General features: G+C 32.2%; 1 protein-coding gene across 1 annotated transcript; it reads right to left on the bottom strand.

Annotated features, from left to right (window-relative positions):
* Positions 1-437: 437 nt before the first annotated feature.
* On the bottom strand, positions 438-887 carry LOC103504380 (pectinesterase inhibitor-like). The gene has a single exon (XM_008468759.2). The coding sequence runs from the start codon at positions 885-887 to the stop codon at positions 438-440; it is 450 nt and encodes a 149-aa protein (XP_008466981.2).
* Between the last annotated feature and the right edge of the window lie 244 nt (positions 888-1,131).

Raw genomic sequence — 1,131 nt, 5'->3', positions numbered from 1 at the left:
CATTCAATAAAATCCAAAACAGTCTTGAATAGGTTAGACTCAATTCTTACATTTTATCTCCAGAGATGACGATACTTGATTTCTTAACCATTTTATTGATTGATCTCCAAGGGGTACTTTGGCTGCTGTATTCTCCAAGATCTTTCATAACCTTATTAGAAAAGATTGATTAGGAAAACCTTATGAAATTATAGATTAAATTTTGAAAGTTTGAAAGGCATGAAAAAAAATATAACATTAGAGACAAATTTTCTAAAGGATAAAAAAGAGTCTTTAGGAAAGATCTTAAAATTTGAAGAATTTTAAAGTAGAAAGATCTTAAAACATTTGAATATTTTGATTAGAAAGGGTTTAAAAACTTAAATAGGAAACAAAATGATGTTTAATAAGAAAAATAAATAAGTACAACAGAACTAAAATCTCCAAGTACATAGCCCTCAAAGAAGATTGGATATAACCAAAATAATGCTGCATATATCATTTAGAGTCTTCCCATTCTTTAAAAGCAACGACGTATTCTTTGGTGGTTGCACGAACTTATCTTGACAGTCGTCAATGTCTGTCATGGCACCAGAAGTTACAATATTGACAGCGTTAAAGTCACCAAGTGCCAAGTCCTTTTGGACATTTTCAATATCACCAACAACTTCATCATAGCTCTCAGCACAAGACGAATATCGCTGCTTAAGTTGAGGATTGGGGGTGGTTTTTGCTAGTGAGTTGGCTAAGGTCAGAGATTTGCGAGCATTTGTATGGGCAAGGTTTAAGGTGTATACAGCCAAGCCTTTTAAATCTGTAGGGCCTGCAGATTTCAACACACTTGAACAAAATGGTGGATTTGAGGTTTTTGGACAGATGATGGAAACGACATCAGTAGATGATGCCATATTGATAGTGAACAAAAGAACTCCAATGAGAGACAGTAATGAGACAAGAGTTATTGGCTATTTTAATTTCTTTGTTCTTACCCAATATTGTGTCCTATGGGTCATTTGTTCAGTACATATATATAAATGAAATTTAGAGGAATGGTCTTTTTTTTTTTTTTTTTTACGGAGGAGAAAACAGTTGTAATTACATAATTAAAGCCTATTTTAGTCTTTTGTTTTGTTTGTTTTTTTTTATTTCTTG

Source organism: Cucumis melo, chromosome 3, assembly GCF_025177605.1.
Source record: "Cucumis melo cultivar AY chromosome 3, USDA_Cmelo_AY_1.0, whole genome shotgun sequence".
In the NCBI taxonomy this organism is placed as follows: domain Eukaryota; kingdom Viridiplantae; phylum Streptophyta; class Magnoliopsida; order Cucurbitales; family Cucurbitaceae; genus Cucumis; species Cucumis melo.
The sequence above is the reverse complement of the archived record's forward strand: the minus strand, read 5'-3'. Positions and strand labels throughout refer to the sequence as shown.

Excerpts from the sequence above, each read along its gene's own strand:
- LOC103504380 (XM_008468759.2), bottom strand. The coding sequence starts at position 887 with ATGGCATCATCTACTGATGTCGTTTCCATCATCTGTCCAAAAACCTCA.